This window comes from Hippopotamus amphibius, chromosome 2, assembly GCF_030028045.1.
Source record: "Hippopotamus amphibius kiboko isolate mHipAmp2 chromosome 2, mHipAmp2.hap2, whole genome shotgun sequence".
In the NCBI taxonomy this organism is placed as follows: domain Eukaryota; kingdom Metazoa; phylum Chordata; class Mammalia; order Artiodactyla; family Hippopotamidae; genus Hippopotamus; species Hippopotamus amphibius.
Genome location: NC_080187.1, coordinates 209,684,977 through 209,706,303, shown reverse-complemented (window position 1 = coordinate 209,706,303; position 21,327 = coordinate 209,684,977). Strand labels below are relative to the sequence as shown.

Genomic DNA, 21,327 nt, shown 5'->3' with positions numbered 1-21,327 from the left:
CTCAGCGCCCCTCCTTCCTGATGACCTTGGCCAGGAGAAAGGCACAGGTGGAGGGCACTAGGTTTGGAGGCCATGACCCATGCAGAGGACAGGAGGGGGGCCGGGGGCTTCCTGAGTCAGGCTCTGTCTCTGGGTGCTAATGTCTCAAACAAGCCCTGTGGGCCAGACCTGCCTCACCAAGGGGCACACTATAGAACTGGGGCCTTTGAGAACTGGAAGGGGCTACAGAACTATTTGAGTTTAATCCATTCTTTTTATAGACGAGACTCCTGAGGGTCAGAGAGGAAGGGGCTTTTGTCTTAGATCACACAGTGTTGTCACCATATAAGCCCCAGAGCCCATCGCTTTCTGAAATGAACTGGTTTCCCAAAGCCTCTGTGCTCCCAGTCTTCAGAAGGAAGGAGGGAGAAAGGTTTCCCTGTGTATCCCAGAGGTTTAAATGCAGCCCAAGACTGCTGTTCTGTCATGTGTCTTCTAGGATCGAAACGGATGCGTGTGTGTATGTGTCTGCGTGGGCACCGGATACACCATCCCTAACAGCTGCATCTGCTGAACACCTGCTGGGGCAGCAGTGTGGTGTGGGGTTAGGAACACACACTTTGGGGTGGGAGAGAATCCTGGGTTTGAATTCCGACTCTCCCCTCTTTCTGGCTGGCAGTCCTTGGGCAAATCACGGCCTCTCTAACCTCCAACCTCCCTGGTGGTTTAGAGGAGTCCAGTCCAGTAGTGGTGCCTCATGAGATGGTTGGGGGACTGAGTGTGGAGATGCCTGTTAACTGCCCGGCAGTGATGATGGGCATGGAAAACATTAGCTTCTTTCTCCATGATGTGAACATGAGTGAAGGGTCTACCTCTCCTCAGCTGGAGCCGAAGGCTGCTTTTCCAGAGAAGGGAATTCCAGGAGCTGGAGGGAGGTGGCATCATGGTACCAAGTGAAGCCAGCAGGCTTGGGTGTGAGTCCTGGCTCTGCCACTTAGGAGCTATGTAACCTGCCTGGAGTGAGTCACAAAGGCACTTGGAACCTAGGAAAAGTGCCTGGCTTGTGACAAATGCACAACAGTGGCCACCGGTGAGGAGGACAGGGAGAAATAGTGATCCTCAGTCCCCCCTCTCTCCCCTCCTCCCCAAGTCCTGCTGACCCAACTTTCTAAACATTTCCTGGATCTACCCTCATCTCCTCATCTCCATGCCATCCCCCTAGGCATCCTCGCTTGCCTAGAAGTCCACAATGGCCTCCTAACTGGTCTCTCTGCCTCCCTCCTGCCCTTTCAAGATCCATTCTCCCAAATCCATTCTCCCTACAGAAGCCAGAGCGATCTTAAACTAACATTTCAGATCACATCACACTGTCCCATCTCCCACCTACCCACCCACTCACCCAAGGAAAAGACAATCCTACAATGAGTTCCTCGTGAAACCCCCACTCCTTCCCCTGTGCGATGGTTAGTGTTGGGTGTCAGTGGGCTCAGTAGACGGCCCTTCCCAGTGTGGGCAGACATCTTCCAATCCACTGCAGGACTGAACAGAACAAAAGGCGGAGGAAGAAGGGATTTGCCCTTTTCTTCCTGCCTCGCTGCTTGAGCTGGGACATCTCATCTCACCTCCCGCCCTTGGATTGGGATTCACACCATCAGCTCCCGTGGGTCTCAGGCCTTCAGACTTAAACTGAATTACACCACTGGCTTTCCTGGGCCTCCAGTTTGCAGAGGGCAGACTGTGAGACTTCTCAGTCTCCAAAATCATATGAACCAAATCCTTGCAATTCCCCTTTTATAAATATACTTTGTTGTTTCTCTGGAGAACTCTAATACACCCTGTCTAATGCATCCCATGGGATCTGGCCCCTGCTCACCTCTCCAACTTAGTCTCCCAACACTCTCTCACCTTCTGCACATTTCTGCTTAGCCACACTGACCACCCTTCTGCTCCTAGAACACGCTAGGCTCCTTCTGGCCTCAGGGCCTTTGCACTAACTGTTCCTTCTACTGACACTAGTCTTCCTCTTCCTGCCTTTCAGACCTCAGTTTAAAATGTCAGCGAGGCTTCCCCCGACCACCTGGTCTAAAACAGCCCACATTACTCTGTTCTATTATCCCATCTGATTCTCTTCTTAGAACTTACCACTATCCAATATTTTCCCGACTTATTCTTTTATTGTCTGTCTGTCCCTCAGTGGGATAAGAGTGAGGTGGTGCTCTGTTTTATTTATCACTTTACCCCTGGACTAGTCCAAGGTCTGGCTCACAACTGGTACCCAATAAATGTTGGTTGAATGACTACAGGAAGGAGCGGGAGGAGCCAGGTACTCTGCCAGGTGTTTTGTATACATGATCTCTAAGCTTTTACAACAGCCCTTCAAGGTAGGTTTAATTATCTCCCTTGCACAGATGAGGAAACCGAGACTCAGAGGGGTTAAGGACACCGCTGAATCAGAATATAAACCTAGTTTGGACTCCAAAGCCCAGGCTGTTCATTATACTATTTGATGACTGGGTGACAGTGAGGGAGGTGAGGATGACAGAGCCCCGGGGAAGGGTGATGTCAGTGGAATGGTCATTCGGACCTCAGTTGTATCTCTGGGCCACCATTTTGCTGTGGGTCACTGAGTGGGGTCCTTGGACCCCTCCAGCCCTGACAGCTCTGAAGCTGGCCCTCAGGCTGTGTCCATCATACCAGATCTTCAGAGGGACGAAGCCACACTCAAGCTCTAAGGAGAGGAGGGAACAGAGCCCCTGAAGAGATTTCTTCCACTGCGTGATCTGGACCCCAAATCGGGGACTGCTGAATCGGATGTCCTGCCAGCATGAGTCACTGGGCATGAAGATTTCATTGTAAGGCTTTAGTGGTGGGAGACTGTGGGGTGTGAAGGACGGGCTCACTATACTCGTCAAGCCAGAGGCCCTCTCTGGGATTTGCCTGAGAACCTGGGGAACCTGGGGATGCAGTGAGGGAGACACCCTGGAATTCCTCCTGTCTTCTCAGGCAAGGACAGAGCTGCCTCAGGGAACTGGGGGTCCTGACTTCCCAGTGGCTTCGGGAAGGGGCCTGTGCCTAGACCCTGTTCTGACCTAGTGACTGAACCTCCTCCCACCATGTCAGACCAACAATGGGCTTTGGTCTCCCCATTTGCAAATGGGGAAGAAGGTACCGCGCACACCCCTGCGGGCTGCTGACGGTCAGAGATGCACAGGACACCAAGAGCCGTGGACTGACGGAGCCGGTCACGTGGGAGGTGACAGGCTGCCTGAAGAAGAGCAGGCTGACCTTCACAGGGCAGCAGCACCTGGAGGTTCTATTCTGACTTGCCTGTAAACTGTGGCCTTCTGAGTCTGATTTTTCACTTTGGGCGGGGTGACCCAAGAGCCAAATTCCAGTCTCTCCTTCTACAGCCTAACAGCCATGGCAGCCCCCGGACCCCCTTACCGAGGCCTTTCTGCGGGGCTGGAGAGCGGAACTCCATGAGGTAACTCAGGTAGGGCTTCTCGGTGCTGATCTCGTAGTACCGGATGTTTCCATCTCCCTGGGGGCCAGGGAGGAGGGAGGTGAGGAAGGAAGAGGGGAAGCGGTGGGCTCAGCAGGCCCTGGTCCAGCAGGCCGCTGACAAGAGCCTCCACTATGCCTCCAAGGTGGTCAGAAGATCAGGGAGGCCTGGCCTCTAGGCCCCCAGTGGGGCTGCCATAGGGGATTCGCTAGGGGGGCGGTGGAGGTGGGGTGCTGTGTGTGTGTGTGCGCACGCTTTCCCGACAAACAAGACCTCCTGGCTAGTGCCTCCAGCCCCATCATTAGGGATGATGCACTTCAGGCTCTGATCCTTATTCCCAAGTAAAACCCCACTCCAATCCACCCCTGAAAGAATTCTCAGTCCCTGACACCTCGGTAGAATGAGTGTCTGACCTAAGAGTAGGTTTTGATAGCAGAGGGTAAGACCCGTGTTGGGTCAGGGGAAGGGCAGAGAGGTCAGGCTCTTCTTGGGAGACAGGGCAGGAGCAGGGGCCCAGTGGGGGCAGGGGTCTCCCACAGGCTGGCCCTGTGCCTCCCCCACCTTCTACTACCTTTCCGGCCAGGTAGAGCATGTGGGTGTCAGCATCGTAGAAGGGGAACAGGAGGCCAGAGAGCCCATCGATTTCTTCCTCGATCAGGGGCATGGACAGGTCCTCCTGCGGGCAGGGGGCCAGTATCAGCCCACATCCAGGCAGGACGGCTCCTCGCCTTCCCAATCCCAGCAAACCTCCCGGGGAGCAACAACCCTTTGAAGCTGCCCCACCCCCTCCGGCATCCTTGGAGCTGACCTGGTCCCAGAGGGCGATCTGTCTCGAGTTCCACCTGGACACCCCCGTCGTGAGAAGCCGCTTCATGTTTCCCAGGAAGACCACCCGGTTCACTCTGTGGTTTTTGCAGTTCGCCTCCTGGCAGGGACAGAGAGCTGGTGAGCCGGGCCCCAGACACCAGGGGTACTGAACCCGGCTGCCTGGCGGCCCCCAAACACACATCCGTGTCCTAATCTCCAGAACCTGTGAATGTTTCCTCGTTTGGAAAAGGGTCTTCACGTGTGATTTTTAAGTTAAGGACCTTGCCATAGGGAGACTGCCCTGGGTCATCCATGGGGGCCCTAAATGCCAGCATGAGCATCCTCGTTTAGGAGGGAGAGGCAAAGGGAGAGTCCCCAGATGCAGAAAGGAGAAGGCGGTGTGACCACGGAGGCAGAGGTTGGAGTGGTGAGGCCACAAGCCAGGGAAGCCGCCTGGAGCTGGAAGAGGCAAGAAAGGGTCCTCCCCTAGAGCTGCGGGAGGGAGCCTGGCCACGCCGACACCCTGATGTCGGACTTCCGGCCTCCAGAACTGTGACAGCATCACTTTCTGTTGTTGAAGGCACCCTGCTTGCGGTAGGTTGTTACGGCAGCCACAGGAAACAAATTCAGGTGCGGCGGAGCAACGGAGCCCTGGGACCAGGAAACCAGGCCTCTCTGCCGTGTCCCAGAGTGGGTGGGGTGGGGGAAGGAGGGAACGAACTGGACCAAGTCCCAGGCTGGGTCTGCGCTGGGCCCGATGCCGAGTGCTCGCACCCAGGCATCTCCCCACTGTCACAACAGTACCAACTGCAAGGGCTCTCTGAGGATGAGGAGCTCGGGGCTCAGGAGGACGGGGACTCAGGCGGGTTCACGGCTGGGTGACTCACTCCACCCGGGGCTCCTCCTAAGTGGGCCGTCCTCTACCTCCTCTCCTGCCTCTGGGCTCCCCACACCTCCTTTTCCTCCTAACACACGGCGGCCCTCTGCCAGGATGAGTCAGCGTCAGGTAGGAACCAGAGGCTGGGGGAGCAGTACAGAGACCCAGGCTGGCATCACTTGCTCTGGATTTTAGTTCCAAGTTCTGCCGAAAACGTGTAACCCTGGAGGAGCCCCTCACCCTCTCTGGGCACGTGTCCGCGTCTGTGAGATGGAGGTTGGGGTCTCGGCTCTCTTATCTTTTCTGCTCAGCATGGGCTCTGGGGTCCAACGGGCCGGGTTTGAAGTCTAGCTCCTCCTGCAGCTGTGAGATTTAGGTCTGCCCCTCTCCAAGGGGCAGTGTTCCCAAGTGGGAAATGGGCAGAGTGACAGTACCCACCACAGAGGATTAAATAAGGGGACGATGTGGAGCCCCAGGCACAGCCACGCCACACGCTGACCTCTGAGTAAATGGCGGCTAATGTGAACAGCAGTAATAACCACGATGATTATTACCTGCAGGAGTAGATGACCTTCTGGTCCTGCAATATTGGGTTTTTCCAAGATAAACACAACCAGGTCACACATCGATCCTTTCTTGTGTGAGGAGGTAAACCTCAGATTTCATCCAACATTTCCACACCATCTAGTGCCATGATTGGCACACAGTAGATGCTCAAGAAATGTAAATTTCTAACTCCCAAGTGGCATCTAATCCCTTCCTCAGAGTCAAGATCCAGAGTCAAAGACCAAAACTAGAGCTAAGGTCACCCTCCACCTCCCCACTTGGAGCCGTCCCTGGGGCTGGCACCCCGAGCCACTTCCGCCAGGCTTGTCCATTGCAGGTGGCTAGGCAGTCAGTCCAAAGTCCCCTCCTCCTGTGCCCATCATGGTCAACACCCAGGGACTCATGTGCTGAAGGCAGTTACCAGTTTGGCCCCCTGGGCAGGCAGAAGAATCCCTTCTGGGGAGAGGGGTGCAGTCTGTGGGGATGAGAACAGCTACTGAGGTCCCTCTGCTCCCAGAACAATGCAGGGCTCCTATGAGCGGGGAAGGGCCCAGAACAGATGGGCTGGTCCCTGGAGGCGCAGGCCAGGTGCACCAGAGAGCCCAGCTCCCAATACCTTTCCTTCCCCATCTTTCCGAGAAAGACGCGGGGCTTCACCTGCAGGACGCGGCCGGAGCGGGGCTCGATCACGCGCAGTTTCTTGTCCTTGCACGTGGTGGTGAGCAGGCTGCCGTCAGTGTTGAAGGACATGCAGAGGATCACGTCGGAGTGGCAGTCTATCATCTTCACCGGCTCACCCACATCCAGGTTCCAGATGAGGACCTGGGAGGGTGGACACGCGAGAGGCGGGCTCAGCCCTGCTGCTGCTGCTGGCACGGGGCAGCTGTCCCCGGTCTGTACCCGATGGCCCCGGGAGAGACGCCCCACGCAGGGTTGGGTGTGCTGGGATTCGCATGGTGTTGGTGGGTTCTACATCAAAGGCTGATATGTCCCTGTCCCACAAATCTGCTACTATCCTTGGGCAGATCCCAGCCCCAGCCTGGGCTCAGTTTCTGCTTCTAGCAAGAAGGGTGAGTGTTCCTGGCTACGTTCCGGTGGCTGGCACACCTCTTCTGAGGGCATGCCAGGGGGTAGAGGCTGGGACTCCATTCTCCCCACCAGCAGCTTTGGATGCTTCTTTTTCCCACTAGGAGGGCAGCAGCCACTTCTTGGTTAAGAAGTGGGCGGGTAGAGAGTGTGGGCATGGCGTGGGCCCTCTTCTCCAATGTATCAGTGTCGGAGAAGGCAGTAAAGATGCCTCCAGCCTCTGTGGACCCCAGGAATGACAGGCACACAGAAGATGCTCAGCTGTGCTGCTGGATGAGTGAATGAATGGATGTGACAATACTGGTTAACTGGCTCGGGAAAGTAATGGTGCTCCCTACAGGCCCCCCAACATGTCCTTCTCGCTCCCTCCGCTTCCTCGCTGAGTTGGCTCTGGCCACGGTGCCCACCAGCTGCCCACCTTGTAGTCATAGCCAGCACTGAACAGGATGTTGTTGGTGGTAGGGTGCCACTCGACCAGCCCCACGCGCCGGCTGTGCCCGTGCAGCTCCAGGAGAGCCTCCGTCATGTTCCGCTTCAGCCCGCCCTCAGGGATCTCCCAGATCCGCACCTGCAGAGGGGACGGAGGGCCTCGGCTGGGTGGGCAGGGCCAGGAGAAGCCCCTGATGCCCTCTTCCTCGACACCAGGCTTTCTGAGATCTGCCTAATAAGGCACCTCCTGGCCAGGGTGGTGGGCACAGCCCGACTGAGGCCTGGGGGGAGTTGCAGGGTGTGGTTCTCTGTGCCTTTGGGAGGGTTTTCTCTAAGAAGTCTCTGCAGACCTAGGCAACTATTATTACTGGCATATTGTTATTGTTATGGTCTAGCCAGGCCCAGAGGATCACACATTGAGCAGCTTTTAGCAAGTGCTGTATTCAAAGCCTATCTCTGCTTCCCTTCCCACATCCTTCTAAGAGTGCCTTCAGCCCCAGCGCCTCTGTTTGTACCACATGGCCTGCCCCTCCCTCTGTCCCCCACGCAGGATGGACACCTGAGCAGAGGGAAACCCATCTGGGAGGCCAGGAGGCCCAGAGTCTCTCCTGAAGATGACGAACTAAAGGGCAGAGGCTGATGAGATGCAGGAGCCTGAGCTGAAAGGATGCAGAGCCCGGATGCAGCTACTATCCGTCTTATGGATGCTGATACAGAAGTGGGAAGAGAGAGGAGGGTGCGACTCACGGAGAGAAGCAGAGAGAAGCGATCATGTGGCCCCAGAGAGAGAGAAACTGAGCAATTTCTCTGCAATCTCTGAATGACCCCCTGATTATTTACGTTAATGCTGGTAGGCTTCTGTTTCTCAAGCCAAGTATGCCCTGCACAGTTCCAAGTGTTTCATCTATAAATGCAGGGAAAATCTTTGCCTTGCCTTGCCTACTGGTAGAATAAAATAAGATACTGGTTGTAAAAGTCTGTAAACTGTAAAGTTCTCTAAAGACCCATGGAATTATTGTTCTTGTTATAATTTCTATCATCACCATTAATGCTATTTATTATGAACTAACTGGGTGGAGAGGAAAAAGCACATGTGACTATAGCTTAGGATACCTTTAAAACAAATGTTTTGAAAATCTGAACTCCACCTTGCTAGTAAGGAGAAAAAAAAAAAAGACAGCTTTAAGATACCATTTATAATCTTCAAAAATTGCCAACTGAAAGAAAAAACAAAGCCAGTGTTGTCAGGATTATACTGGAACTTACAGATTGAACAGGTGTTGGTAGTATCACAAATCAGAGTAACTCTGTTTTAGAAGCAATTTAGTGGGAACAATAAAGACGTGTATTATATCCTTTGATTGAGTAATTTCACTCTTAAAATTCAAAATAAGCAAAAATCTCCATGCTTGAAGACGTTCATTACAATACAGAAAATTCAGAAATACTCCAAGTGACCAATATTAGGGAAACAATTTAATATGTCATAGCAATGCGGAATATCAGCCGTTCAATGATAATTCTGAAGGCTATAAACACGAAAAACATGTTAAAGAAAGCCAAAGGCAGTCCCAAAGACAGGGGGGCAAGGCTGGCAACTGGGGGTGCCTCTAAAGGAATTCCTTTGTGGGATTCCCTTCTTGGTGCTTGGCCCTCAGACTATGGAAATGAGGATTTCCCACATGTGTGTTCCCCCGAAGACCCGGCTCTGCACATGTAGACCATGGGAGGCTCTAGGTCCAGTCAAGGATTTGGGGTCACCCTTAGCAGAACCATTCTCAGTTCCAAAAACATACTTGAGAAAAAGTTTATAATTAGGGGGCAGTTTGATGTTTTCCTGTCCTCACTGTCATCGTTTCCAGTGGTTGCTCCAGCTCTCCAGGAAAGCCCAACACTCCACACAGCCCTGCACGGTGGTGGGGGCCTGCAGAAGGGAGGTGATGGACAGGGGGCCCAGCATGCCCTATGGTCTTTCCCTGACAGCCCTGTGCAAGGGCCTTCTGAGATGAGGTCTCATCTGGAAATGGCAGGGAGGGTAGAGTGGGAACCAAGGTAGATGTCTCAGTAGTCACCAATAAGACACTCATTCTTCTTGTCCTCAAATGTTCCAGAAGAAGCTGACCCTTGAAGAGTGGAGTCGAATGCTTGCGTTACACACACATACACACCTACACCCACACACCCCACGCACATATAATACTTCCCCGTCCCCTGCAGTTCTTTCTTTTTTACCCAAAGTGATGCTGTGATACATATACTTCTGCAACTTGCTTTTCTCATGTAACACGCGCGAGTGGGCATCTTTCCACACCACTACACATGGCTCTACCTTATCTTTTTAAGTGGCCAGAGGGACAGCTGTTGTCTGGCTGTGTCATGATGGATTTAATCAACTTCTGTCAGTGGACACCTGGGCTCTGTCCACTTTCTTCACTGTTACAATTCCTTCTACGATGATCAGGCCTGTCATACAAATTTGTGCATGGCTGTGAGTATTCCTGTAGGACACATGCCCAAGAGTATTTCACTTTTTTAGTTACTGTAAAATTATCTTCAAAAGCTGTCCCAGTTACCATTCACTGTCCCCTTCACCAGCAGAATCTGAGAGTGCTTCTTTACCTATGTCTCTAAAACTACACCTTCAGAAACAGGTTTTTGCCCATCAGATTGAAAATGCCATCTCCCTGCTGTTTGGATTTTCATGTCTTTGATTCTTAGAAATACTGGGCATCTTTTTCCATGTTGAGAGGTTACCCTTGTTTGCACTTGAGCAGGAAGCTTGAGATGCTTTCAGAGTCAAGGGGAAGAAACTTTAAGAGGCAGAATGACAGGCCAGTGTGGAGGTGTTTGGGGGCAAAGGATCTTGTCTATGGACACCTCATACTGTATCTTGAGGACAGCGGACAAACACGTACACACACAAACCCATGTCATTCAGCATGTAAATGTAGATTGAGGCAAAAGAGAAAATCTGGCCTTTGAGAAAATCATTAAAACAGAAAGTTGAGCCTCACTCATTCCACTCACACCTCTTATGAGCCAGGCCCTGGGGTTAGGAGCCAATGGCTGGGCACTGAGCTCGCCCCATGCCTGCTCTTGAGCGCCCATGGTGGGGTCACACGGCAGAGAACCCACAGGAGCACAGAGCTGGGGGAGCCTGAATCCAGTCTTGGAGGGTGACAGGGTGGGGGGGGTCGAGAAGACGCAGGGTTGTAAGAGAGGATGTGACCCACATTGGAAAAGATAGGTTGGGGATGTGCGGAAGGATGATGAGATGGAAAAACAACCCCTGTGTGTGGGTTCCGGCACAATGGGCAGAGAAATTGCAGGTGGGTCAGCCCAGCTGGTGTGGGGCAGGACGGCAGGTGGCAAAGGAGGCTAGAGGCTGTGTGTGTCACACCTGGTTAGCGATGTCCCAAGAAACCCTGCTTGGGCTGAGTCTCAGAAGAACACCTTTTCCCGGGACAGCCTAATACCTGAGGAGCCAACTAACTGAGGCATCCCTGAGTGGCATCACGTGCAGGGTAAGGTAGAGACATGGGGGAAGCTGTGAAGGGCAGGTCCACGCAGGCTCTAACCTCACGGACCAGCTAGATGGACTTGGACAAGCCAGTTAACCTCTGAGGCTCAGGTTCCTCATCCAGATGGTGAATTGAGAGGTACGTAACTTTTAGAGGTGTGAGGGTTGAACTAAACTGAGCTTCAGGGTCCTTGTGAGTCTGAGGCTTTCCAGTCACATGAGTTGATGTGTTGGCATGACAGCTCTGCCTAGGAACCGAGAGGCTAAGCCAAGGGAATGGGGAGGGCAGGTGGTGTCTGTGCCCACGCTCAGCCCCTGGACTGGCTCCAAGTCCAGAGGAATGAAGGGTTGCAGGGGGGAAGCCAAGAGCTATTTTCACCAATAACTGCTAGAGCAGGATCTCAGATGGAAAATGTCCCACAGAGAAAGAGAGAGGAGTCTTGCCTTATAACCCCATTTGACTCCAGCCACTTCTCTCCCTGGGCCCTAGTTTTCTCTGCTGCACATTGAGACAGTATTAGTTAATCTTCCAAACTTCTCTGCTTTTGATATCATTGAATGTTATCACTGGGGGGAAGACACTAGCTCTGCTTGATTCACCACTACAGCTAACAGTTGGCAGCACATGAGACAGGAGCTCAGAGGAGGAGCTGGAGTTCACAGTGGGCCTAAGTAGCTGGAAAAGGAATTCCAGTCCCTAAATATTCAAGGGATTTGCTGCAAACAAAGAGTGGATGGGTGTGGGAGGAGCTCAAGAGATGTGCTCAGAGGTTGCTCTGGGAGAATTACTTCAATTCAACAGGAAACCCCATAGAGTCTGCTGAACCAGATTTCTGGAAGGAAGGGGAGGGAAGAAGTGGCAAAAGGGCTTTCTCCAGCAAGCCAGATGTGCCTGGGGCTGTCCCTTTCATAGGTCCCTGGGTCAGAGCCCTGTTTAGTTAAACTCAGTTACAATCAATCCAGTGAAATATGCCCAGCCTCTCCCTGGGTCACAATGTTGGCCACCAGGGGCCAGTCCTTAGTCTCAAGTAGCTCACAGTCTTGTGGGGTCTACAGCAGACACGTGCAGACAAGGCTAAGGCAAGGCGGCTGAAAGGGACAGTTTATAAAGCTTCGAAACCAAGTGTCCCTGTGCACAGGGGAGGGAGCAGCTGGCTAAGAAAGTGACAGCTGTGTGATCTGACAAGCTCCATTCGAATCTAGGCTCTGACCTCATCGGCTGTGAGACCTCAGCCAACTTACTCAGCCTCTCTGAACCTCAGTCTTCTCAACTGTAAGAATAATTACACCGACGTTATAGTTGCTATGAAGGCTAAATAAAGATAAAATATATACCCTACCAAGCAGATTACTAAGCACTCTTAGTAACTTAACAATGCTTGCTTAATATTAATTAAGGATTATATACAAGTTTTAGATAGGTCAAATTTTAGATGTGATTTCTATTTTTCATATGTGCTTTGTGGCCCCCTGTGTAGTCAGTGAATGTGGTATGAAGTCTGTCTCCATTTTATGGAATGCAAATATACTTCCTCTTTAAGATTATTATGTGATTATGAAGGTGTCTGGTTGGGTCTCCTTGCTTTCTGATACATTGAGGATTATGGCTTCCAGCGACTTAGAGCCAGGGCTTTGTGAGGGCCTCCTCAGTCCCTCTGACAATACTGTTCCTAAGGGAAAGAATGCTCTGGTTAGGGGAATTGCTTGTTACACAGCTACTGCAAAAAGACAGTACTTATTGTCAGTATGTGTGGTATAGGAGCGCAGAGGAGGAGCCAGAGAAGACATGGATTCCCACTCCTTACACTCCCTAACACCACACACAAAAATAAACTCACAATGGATTAAAGACCTAAATGTAAGACCAGATACTGTAAAACTCTTAGAGGAAAACATAGGAAGAACACTCTTTGACATAAATCACAGCAAGATCTTTTCTGACCTACCTCCTAGAGTAATGGAAATAAAAACAAAAATAAATAAGTGGGACCTAATGAAACTTCAAAGCGTCCGCACAGCAAAGGAAACTATAAATAAGACCAAAAGACAACCCTCAGAATGGAAGAAAATATTTGCAAATGAATCAATGGGCAAAGGATTAATCTCTAAAACATATAAATAGCTTATGCAGCTCAATAGCAAAAAACCAACCCAATCAAAAAATGGGCAGAAGACCTAAGCAGACATTTCTCCACAGAAGACATACAGATGGCCAATAAACACATGAAAAGCTGCTCAACATCACCAATTATTAGAGAAATGCAAATCAAAACGACAATGAGTTATCACCTCACATTGGTTAGAATGGGCATCATCAGAAAATCTACAAACAGTAAATGCTGGAGAGGGTGTGGAGAAGAGGGAACCCTCTTGCACTGCTGGTGGAAATGTAAATTGATACAGCCATTATGGAGAACAGTATGGAGGTTCCTTAAAAAACTAAAAACAGAGTTACCATATGATCCGGCAATCCCACTACTGGGCATATACCCAGAGAAAACCATAATTCAAAAAGACACATGCACCCCAACGTTCACTGACGTACTATTTACAATAGTCAGGTCATGGAAGCAACCAAAATATCCATCAACAGATGAATGGATAAAGAAGATGCATGTATATATACAATGGAATATTACTCAGCCATAAAAAGAAACGAAATTGGGTCATTTGTAGAGATATGGATGGACCTAGAGACTGTCATACAGAGTGAAGTAACTCAGAAAGAGAAAAACAAATATTGTATATTAACACATATATGTGGAATCTAGAAAAACGGTACAGATCAACTGGTTTGCAAAGCAGAAATAGAGACACAGATGTAGAGAACAAACATATGGACACCAAGCCGGGAAAGCCAGGGGCAGTGGTGGGATGAATTAGGAGATTGGGACTGACATACATATGCTAATATGCATAAAACATACAACTAATAAAAAAATTTATTTTTGAAAAACAAATTTACTTAAAAAACAACTCTAAGGTAGTGTGGGGAGAAACAGGCAAGTATAAGATACGGTTTCTGCCCTCTGATGGCATCCCATTTAGCTGTACTACAGCACACAGCCACTGGCCCGAGGATTTCCACCCAACAAATCCACAGATACACTCCCTGGAGCAGAGATAAGAGCAACTCTCATGTCTCTTCTGCAGCGAGAAGAAAGAAACCATGAGAGTCTTTCCCAAGGGTCTGGAGCTCCCACCTGATTTCTTGTCAACTATTCTGTTTACTACTAGAAACTGAGTTTATCGTCAGTCATCTAAACAAGAGGTAGAGCCTCAAAGTCTACCTTAATGTTGATATCCTCTGACCACATAATTGTTTCCCAACATGGGAAACAGATCACTACAAAGAGAGGGAGGTGAAAGAGGCCACCTGAGGGCCCAGAAGGAAGCAAGATTGAGCATCTACTGCTGACAGTCTTGTGAGGTGGTTGCCCAGCAGGTTAAATGAAATGGTAAATGTGAGGCTGGACCATGAAAGGATACGTGCTACCTATCATCACCATTAACAATGCTTACACAGGTAAGGATATGAGGCACAGAGAGGTTAGGAAACGTGCCCAGGTTTCACCGCGAGCAAGGGAAGAGCTGGGATTCAGAGTCAGGATTCAGATCAGGCAAACTGCCCTGTTTCTCTCTTCTGAACCCCTGTCCCCACCCAATCCCTTCCTTTTCCCCTGGACGGGAACCTGGAGAGGGTGTGGTCTGTCTTTCTGCTCATCTATGCCAAAAAAGAGGTGCCACTCTCTGGCCCCAAGAATCTAAAAATTACCCCATTTGGGGCACAGACAACCTTCCAGACCTCCCACTAATGCTCAACTCCTCCATACAGGGGTGGGGTCTTTAAATTCACTGCCCTATCTCTAGGGCAAGGAACAGTACCTGGCACATAACAGGCATCTAAGACATACTTGTTAAATGAACGAACCAATGGAAGAAGGAGAGAAACCCAGAAACCTTCTGACCTTCAGCAGGTTCAGCAGTGGGTCACGTGTAAGGAGCAGGCTAGCCCTTGCTCTGCCTGGTGGCAAGCTGGATAGATGGCAAATCACCCCTTTACTCCTGATTGGGAAGGCAGACTTGGTGGGGATTTCTTTCCTAGATTTTAAGGCTTAGCATTCCGCGTAGTCCTTTTTGGAAACCAGTGATGGAAGGCCTCTTTGGGGCCTTAGGACGCAAAGAGTGAGATATAGTAGAAAGAGCACTGGGTCTCTCTCCCAATCCTGCAGCCAGCCCTCAGCAGGGCAGGTTATCTAAACTCTTTCATCCCCACATTAATGGTTATGGAGTGCTTAGTAGCCAAGAAACACTATATTCATTTCGTTATCATGATAAGCCCAATATGGTCCCCATTTTACAGCAGGGCAACCGGTTGCCCAGAGAGGTAAAGAAACGCTTTCAGGATCACAGATGTGGGACGTGGCAGAGCCAGGATGTGAACCTAGGCCTATGGCCTCCGGAGCCTGGCTGCCTCACGACGGAGCCACACCTCCACACTGGTGGTGTCTCCGCAGCTGCCAGGTGCATGGGTGAGGCCTCTCGGGGCTCCTGTCCTTCCGTCTCTAAAAGGAATGTGTTGCTCTCTTTCAGCTCAAAGAGGTATTGGTTCCCAAGCTCGTGTGTGTGTGTGTGTGTGTGTGTGTGTGTGTGTGTAGGATGGCAGGGTGGTGGGTGGCTTCCGGCTGCTTCCAGCAGGGTTCACATCCTGCCCCAGCCCACCCCCAGCTCCTTGGGGAGGAGCATCACCTCTCTTGGGGGGGGGAGGGCAGCTGCTGGATGGAGGAGTTGAGGAACAGAAAGGAAAGGAAAGCTGCTGAGCCCCGGAGAGGGGCCTGCCTCCCCGCCCTCCCCTCTCTCTCTCTCTCCTGGGATCACTCGCTCCTCTCCTTGAGATGTCAGAAACCTCTCTCTGTGGCTGCTGGAGAAGGGCTGGGAGCATGAGGCCTGGAAACCCATAGCGCCCTTCCCTGCCGCCTGCCAGCCGCCCTGCCTAGCTGCGGCAGAAGCTATAAAAAGCACAGCCCTTCAACAATAGGTGACATCACTCAGCGGCGGAAAGAACTGGATTCTGCCAGATGCCAGGGAGAGTTACAGGCCCCACCCCTCCCTCAGGACGGGAGCCCCTTGGGAAAGGGCTTGGGTAGCTTCCACTGAATCCCTGGAAGGATGGGGTTACACGTCCTCGCACTGTGGGGGAGGGGAGGCTGAGCCTGAGGGACGTGGGGGATGGACTTCACAAGAGATTTTTCTAGGGATGGGGATATGGGAAGGAGCCGGGAGGGGGTAGGGGCTGGCTGGAGCCTTCCAGTGTCTTATGAACGTGGTGAGACAAGCAGAGGGGAGGGGAGGGGTGGCAGTGGGCGTGCAGGGCCTGCCGGGAGACGTGGGCCTGGCCTGCTGCGACCGGCATCTCTCTGGGTCCCTACGGGCTGGTTCCCTCCCCAGCCCTGGTGTGTAGCGCTGTGCCTGGCACACAGTAGGTGTGCGGACTGACCTCTTAACCTTCGTTCTGGATGTCAGGTCTGATGCGCAGTAAGTTGACCATGTGGTCTGGAGGGGGTTGCAGGAGGCCTGCCTGTGGATCAGGGCTTTGGCAGAGGCGGGAAGGTCAGTCAGAGAGGTTCTGACAGCGCTGGCCGGCCTCCTCATCCCGCCTTGGGGGCTGCTGGTCCTCTGCCTTTACAGCCCCTCCCTCCCAGGACGCGGGAGAGGATGCCCCACTCCGTGTGCCCTCAGCGCCCTGCAAGGGCTTTGCACAGAGAGCACGCTGAGATGGAAATACTAAGTGTTGGATAGATCTGAACGGTCAGCCCTTCCAGGCTCTGAGCCTCAGTTTCCTCACTTAACTAGGGCTGTGGATAGGTGCTCAGGGTGCCAGCTGGGAGTCAGGAGACCTGGATTCCAGCCCTGTCTGAGACGGGACTCCCTGTGTGACCTTGCGCGTGGGCTTCCCATGGGCCCTCCGTGTGCCCTTTTCTAGAAAGGGTTTGGTTCCAGCTTGGGGGGGGGGGGCGTGCAGCTGTTGACTCCAGTGCCAAGATCCTCGGCCCTGAGGCCGGGGAGGGGTGGAGACCTGAGGGGCAAAGCAGGGGCTCTGAGCTGCTGCTTCTGGGCAGCTGGACTGGAAGCCAGAGCGAGAGCTTTGCTCCTCTCCAGCCTGGAGACTCAATCCCCTTCTCTCCAGGTCAGCAGCCCTAGGCCAACCCCTCTCTCCCTGTGCCCCAAGCCCAGTGTCCTTTCTCTTTACACCCCCTCCACCTCCCTGCCCCCGACACACACACAAGCCCCACCCCTCTCCTGGGATTCCCCTCCTCTCTGCTGAGCCGCATGCCAGCACCTGCCCACATTCCCACTTGCCCAGGAGGTGGCTTGGGGTCCACTTCCTCCACAAAGCCACTGGGACCCCTCCGGCCCCTTCCCTGACCCCCCAGAGTGTGCAGTGTCTCGACACTGCACACGTGGCGTCCTGGCTCACGTCCGGATGGCTTGAGGAGCACAAGTCTCACTTCAAAGTTCAGCTGGTCACCCTGGTGTCCCAAGCCTTCTCTCTCTGCTCCCAACCTGCCTTCACCGCCTCCCCTCCTGCCCACTCCCCACTTCCCCAACCCGGTCACCACCCCAGGACTCCAGTCACACCAGATGACCCCGTCTTCCAAGCACATCATATGAACTCCGCTACGGTCTGAATGTTTGTGTAGCCCCCAAATTCATGTTGAAATCCTAACCCCCAAAGCTGATGGTATTAGGAGGTGGGGCTTTTGGGGGAAGGGCGATAGGTCATGAAGGTGGGGCCCTCATGAATGGCATTAGTGCACTTATGAAAAAGACCCCACAGAGCTCTGCTCCTTCCACTACATGAGGACACAATGAGAAAAGGGCCCTTACTTGGCCACGGTGTACACCGATCTCAGACTTCCAGCCTCCAGAACCGTGAGTAATACATTTCTGCTGTTTAAAAGCCACTCAGTCTGTGGTACTTTGTTACAGCAGCCCAAGTGGACCAAGACACACTCCCTCCAGGCCTTTGCCTATGTCCTCTTCCTGGGCCTCCGAGAACATTTCCTCTGCTGTCAAAGTCCTGCTTCTCCAGGGTCTATTCAGCCCTCTAACACCCTCTACCCTGCCGGCACCTCGGCCAAAAGTAACCCCTCTCTCCTCCCTGTGCAAACAGCTCTCTGTTTGACTTTCTGTGGATGCAACGACCTCACTCTGCATCCTGAGACCAGCAGGCATAGTGCTAGGCACAGACCTCCTCTCACCCTCATAGAAGCTGCCTAAGGGATGTACCAGTATTACTGCTGTAAAAAGAGGACTTTCGCAACACTGAGGCTCAGAGAGGGTAGGTAACACGCCCTTGGTCACCCAGCTAGTAAAGGGTGAAGCTGAGATTCAACCCCAGGTCCAGCAGAGTCCACGGTCGACCTGACATTGAAGCCCAGCAACCAGGGCAGGTACACTCTGGTCCAGTGTGTGTGAAACTGAAGGGAGCCGCTTGGCTCGTGTGGTTGGGGCTGGGCCCTGTGCTTTTTTTGAGCACATAGCATGGATGTCTGGCTTACTAGCTGGGGTCCTGGAGCACGCGGCACCTGACTCAGGTGAAATAAGGTGCTGAGCTAGAACCGGGCAGGACCATCAGGGCAGGGGCCCCTCCCACCCTTGCCCTAATTCAGGAAGAAGTTCAGACCTGAGGTGAAGCCAGGACAGCCAGCAACTCCGAGAGCCCAGCCTAACCCGTCCCCGCCACATCAAGATGGACACTGCCCTACGCCTTCCCAGCTGGATCCCCGGTAAGATATGAGACACACGGAGGGGCCTGAGGCTTCCAGCCTGGACTCTCTGTGGACTCGTGTCATCACGAGACTTCATAGATCAGGAAGAACACGGGCTTTGGGGTCAGCAGTCCTCTACTCCCTAGTTCCGTGACCTGACCCCAGCCCTCAGCGTGGGGTGGCAGTGCCTGTTGCACAGAGTAGCTATGAAGGCTAACGGCACACAGAGTGTCCAGCCCAGCTCAACACCTCAGCACAGGCAGGAACAGTGTCAGCTGTGGTGGCCGACACTCCTTCTTGGGCTCCCTGCACCCAGGGAAGAATGATGGGTAGCACCTCCACCTGTCCTCTCTCCCACTGGGCCCAGGCCTGACCTGCACGGACCACGGAGATCTCCAGCCTCTGCCAGCTCCAGCTGCCTTCTTCCCAGCCCAGGAGGCAACCAGTGTCCTTGTGGTCCTCTGGCTTCCTTCCCTGTCCTGGGCTCCATCACCTTGCGCTCATCCTCTGGCCTGTCTGTGCTCTGACCCCTGGTCACTGTCTCCATTTTGCTGAAGAAAGTAACCAAACCTGATAGACTGTGCCCATCACAAGTTCTTTTCATCCCTGTTCACATGGGTCCTGCCCTTGATGCTGCTACTCTCAGGAATCCTCTTGGGTTGACTCAGGGCTTTGACCTTCAGGAGCTGGTCAAGCCCATCCCACTCTCTTAGCCCCTCCCCACCACTCCCTTACACTAGGTACTGTGCCAGCTGACCTCCTCCCTGCCCCTGATTTATTAACCAATGGGGAGTATTTACTGTGAATCTTTTTCTTTGGATAATTCATTAGTCGGACTATATTCATTCCCTCATGCATTCGTTTAGCTTTCCAATCAATCTATCATCCATTCACCTTCATCCAGTCCTCTGTTCATCCATCATCTTTCCTTCCATACATCTATCAGCCTATTATCTATCCATTCAATTATCTATCCATCAATGTAGTCACCCATCCAAAAATCCATTTATCTAGCCATCTCTGTCCATCCATCCATCCATGCAACCAGGCATCCAGGCATCCAGCCCACTGAATACCTACTAGGTACTAGGCTCTATGCTGGATGCCTGGGATTCAGAACAAAAAGGCCATGACCTCTGCTCTTAGGAGCTCTCGGGCCAGTCTGGAAAGACAGGAGATATGAGCTCCAAAGTTCCTTCTAGTTCCAATATCCTGGGAGTCTATGACCTGCACCCAGGCTCTGCCAGTGAGCACTAGAGAGATGCTTGTGGCCTGATTGAAAGGCTGGTCTTCCTTCACCTGGGACACCAGGGGCTGGAGCAGCCCCTCCTCAGCAGTGCAGCTGAGGCTCTGAAATCCCCTCTTGCTTCCAGGCTGGTGTGTTGACATTGCTTAAGGACAACTGAGGAAAGGCATGGGACATCTCTCCACAAACATGGCGACTGCTGCCAACACCTGACCCTACCTTCACGTGCGAAAGTCAGTAGAGCCGGGGAAAGGGTAGCCAGACAGCAGCTTCACATTTTACTCTCCCTGGATTCTTTTTTTCCCCTCTCCAAACTCTCTGCCTCTTTTCTTCCCTCCATCTCCTCATCCCTCCCACTTGTTCTCTCTTCCCTCCCTCCATCTCCTCTCTGTTCCCTCCTATTTCTTCTCTCTCCCCATTCAGTGGTGGGAAACATGGTGTTCAAATTCTGGGCCACCTTTGTGGGTCCTTGGACAAGTCATGACAATTCTCAGCCTGGTGTCCTTCCTGAATCCGTGGCTCACAGAGTTCAAAAGCAGATGGTACATTTGCCCAGCCTGCAAGAACAGGGCCTCTTTTCCCCATGCTCACCCATTTCTTCCTTTCTCCCCCTTCCTGCTTGTCCATATTCCTCTTCCTATCCTCTCCTTTTAAGACCACAGACAAGTGCCATATCACACACTTAATCTTTTTGTTCTGATTCTCACCTACAAAGTCAACACCTCCAAGTGAAATCACGCTAAAGGCACAAGACCTGCTAAACAGTCCATGGATTAATTTCCTCTGTCCTCTTCCTAACTCCCCATCCTGAAGCTAGCTGGAGGGATGACCAGCAGTACAGGAGAAGGGCAAGGAAGGGAGGAGGGAATTTAGGGAGGAGGGCCTCGGGAGGAAGCAGGGAGGAGCTTCCATGTACCCACCCTCCCCAGGGAGTACCCCTCCTGCTCACCGATGTGTCCTCCGAGCATGAGGCAATGATGTTGTCGATGAAGGGGTTCCACTTGATGTCCAGCACGTTGCCCTGGTGACCACAGACCTTGGGGTAGTTGGGTTCAATCCTGCCCGTCTGCCAAGATATGAGATAGAGAGAGAGAGAGAGAGAGAGAGAGAGAGAGAGAGAGAGAGAAGGGAATTAGTTTGATGGCCCTGGGGTGATATGAAAGAAAAGCCCTTATCCTGGGCATCTATTCTGGACCAGAAGGTGCTTGAGGGTCCGCCAGTGTCTTTGGGTCCCTGCATCCGGCTGGGCCATATTGCTCTGTGGCTGCATCCTCCCAACACCGAATGGTGGTGGGAGGGTCCCACAGCAGGGTGGTGGGTGGGGCCGTGCGCATCCACACGACACCTGTGTGCAACTTAGAGAAAGGTGCCCCCTCCTCAAGTAAAAGTGTTGAAAGTTAAGATGTAACTCTCCACCCGAATGACCAAAGCCCGGTGGGCAGCAGCCCTGGCAGGTACTGGGCCATGTGCCTGTACTCCCCACTGCCTCTCTGGGGAGGGGACACAGCCATGTTCGGATCAAGAGGAGGCTCTTTCCTGCTGCTCCAGGAATCAGTGGAGAGG

The 21,327-nt window shown here is 52.5% G+C and overlaps 1 protein-coding gene across 1 annotated transcript in view; it reads right to left on the bottom strand.

The window, feature by feature from the left end:
* CORO2B (coronin 2B) overlaps positions 1-21,327 on the bottom strand; it is a 67,706-nt gene that overhangs the window by 6,916 nt on the left and 39,463 nt on the right. Inside the window, exons 3-8 of the mRNA XM_057725273.1 lie at positions 20,714-20,830; positions 7,216-7,365; positions 6,369-6,533; positions 4,290-4,406; positions 4,053-4,157; positions 3,424-3,520 (exon numbers count right to left, since the gene is read on the bottom strand). Coding sequence (XP_057581256.1) covers positions 3,424-3,520; positions 4,053-4,157; positions 4,290-4,406; positions 6,369-6,533; positions 7,216-7,365; positions 20,714-20,830 — 751 coding nt within the window. The remainder of the gene's footprint in view (positions 1-3,423; positions 3,521-4,052; positions 4,158-4,289; positions 4,407-6,368; positions 6,534-7,215; positions 7,366-20,713; positions 20,831-21,327) is intronic.